This window comes from Phytophthora parasitica (genome assembly GCF_000247585.1).
Source record: "Phytophthora parasitica INRA-310 unplaced genomic scaffold supercont2.101, whole genome shotgun sequence".
In the NCBI taxonomy this organism is placed as follows: domain Eukaryota; phylum Oomycota; class Peronosporomycetes; order Peronosporales; family Peronosporaceae; genus Phytophthora; species Phytophthora nicotianae.
Genome location: NW_008649087.1, coordinates 44,773 through 46,688, shown reverse-complemented (window position 1 = coordinate 46,688; position 1,916 = coordinate 44,773). Strand labels below are relative to the sequence as shown.

General features: G+C 54.4%; 2 protein-coding genes across 2 annotated transcripts; both read right to left on the bottom strand.

Moving 5' to 3' along the window:
• Positions 1 to 5: 5 nt before the first annotated feature.
• On the bottom strand, positions 6 to 956 carry PPTG_19100 (hypothetical protein; the record flags this gene model as incomplete). Its single annotated transcript, XM_008917406.1, has 2 exons — positions 65 to 956; positions 6 to 12 (listed from the first exon to the last, which is right to left on the bottom strand). Exons 1-2 carry the CDS (start codon positions 895 to 897, stop codon positions 6 to 8), a joined length of 840 nt encoding a protein of 279 aa, XP_008915654.1. The 5' UTR covers positions 898 to 956.
• A 407-nt stretch (positions 957 to 1,363) lies between these two features.
• On the bottom strand, positions 1,364 to 1,916 carry PPTG_19099 (hypothetical protein). The gene has a single exon (XM_008917405.1). It carries the CDS (start codon positions 1,857 to 1,859, stop codon positions 1,476 to 1,478), a length of 384 nt encoding a protein of 127 aa, XP_008915653.1. The 5' UTR covers positions 1,860 to 1,916; the 3' UTR covers positions 1,364 to 1,475.

The following is a 1,916-nucleotide window of genomic DNA, read 5'->3' as shown; positions in this document are numbered from 1 at the left end:
CTTGTTCATGTTCTGCTCCGTGTAGTGGTTGAACGGACTGTAGTGGCTGTTGACGATCTTCCACGTCGCCGTCGATTGTTTCACCTTTTCGGCGATCTGCTTGCGACTATCGTCGCCCCACTGCGAGAACTTGCCCATGCACGAGTCAAACATAGCGGTATCACCACCACAACAGTACTGGTGGCCACGGCCAACGTTGCGGCACGTAGCACTGTCGCCGTTCGAGTAGCCGTAGCACTGGCAACAGATCTGCATCGCGCCGTGGATGTCGGCGTCGTTTGTGTCCACGTTGAAGATGTCAATGCTGACACCCGTGGCCGGGTCCTCGATACGGTGCACGTAGAAGTGGTCGTCCAGGTTCCAGCGGTTGTCGTTCGGACTCGTGTACTCCGACTGCCACTTGAACTTGTTGTCCAGTCCCTGGAGTAGAGCGTCGGTGGACTCGCACTTAGCGTTGTTGTCTCCCTGGTTGCACACGTAACTGGCACCACCGTAGTCGTGGTTGCCCAGCACGTTCACCCACGGGATCGTCTTGATGTTGTTGCCGTTGAACTTCTCCTCGAACGTCGTGGCGAAGCGCGAGTCACGGCCCTCCAGGCTGTTGATTCCCGTCCAGTAGAAGTTGTCACCGTGTCCGATGATCACCTTCGGCTTCACGGCGGCATTTCCAGCCTCCGTGTTCATCAAACTGGCCACGACATCTTCGGCGTTGATATCGTAGTTGCTGTAAGTGTCAGAACGCGAGCAGCACGAACCCTTGAAGGTGGTTGTTCCCCAGTCACCAATAGCAAAGGCCGACAGCGAGTACGCAGCGGACGCCGGGTCCGATGTCACCTGGGTGTCCGCTACAACAGCGAGCACGCCCACGTAGCTAGCTAAGAGTTTGGGGGTCAGCATGATCGTACGTCCTTAATAAGGCGTTCAAAGTAAATTGAAGAATGAGGGCAGTGGTTGAGAGCCGCACCACCAGGAAGAGGATATCTGAGGAGGCTTTGGTGTCTCAACGTAGATCAGACTATCCCCATCTGGCAGATTGCAGCTTTGTGATGTTGGTCGTGAGTAAGGCTATCCCCAAGCGGTTGGCAAACGCACTGCGAAAGCCGCACCTGACAGCAGAACTTTTTGAACCGCAAAGTTAACTCGAAAGGTGTCTCTAGCAGGCAAGACACCGCTGTGAATGGGTGCCGTGCATTTGCTTTCGCTTACATGTACCTGTTCCCCGCTACAACCCACAGATAAATGGCACTCTGCCACAGAGGGAGCGACAGCCTTGAGTTCACTACATTGTAAGCCCACGATAGCATGAAGTCTTACGTAGAACGTATCGCATCTGTAGTGTCGCGATTAAGCATAGATTAAGAAATTCCAGTACGAAGTTCAAGTCAAGTTTTGATTCATTTCTGTTTAGCGAAATGTCTGGTTGTGTGGCAAAAACCAGCAAGTGGCTACGAACGACACATCTAAAGCCAGACAACTTAGCATCTACGGCCCTCGCCGCCGTCCGACGGAATGTACCAGCAGTGCTTGGTCTCGACGCCTCCCTGCTTGGTGCTCTGGAAGTTCTCGCCAAACTGCCACGATCTGTCGGCCGTGTGGTACTGCAGCTTAACCCAAGCCTTGGAAGCCTGTAGCGACATAAAGCCGTACTCGTTGCTGCCGTACATCCACTTGTTCTGGACGAACGGAGCCGCGTACGACGGGATACCACTGGCCGACTCCTTCTGGATACCACCACCGGCACCGTTCTCAATGAAGTGAATGCCCAGCGACGAAGAGTAGTCGTGCTTCTCGCCGTGAGTGTGGCCGTTCAACCAGATGTGCACGCCCGAGCCACGAAGGACGTCGAACCATCTCTTCATGTTGTGCTCGGCGTAGTGGTTGTACGGACTGTAGTGGCTGTTGACGATCTTCCACGT

Excerpts from the sequence above, each read along its gene's own strand:
- PPTG_19099 (XM_008917405.1), bottom strand. The coding sequence starts at position 1,859 with ATGAAGAGATGGTTCGACGTCCTTCGTGGCTCGGGCGTGCACATCTGG.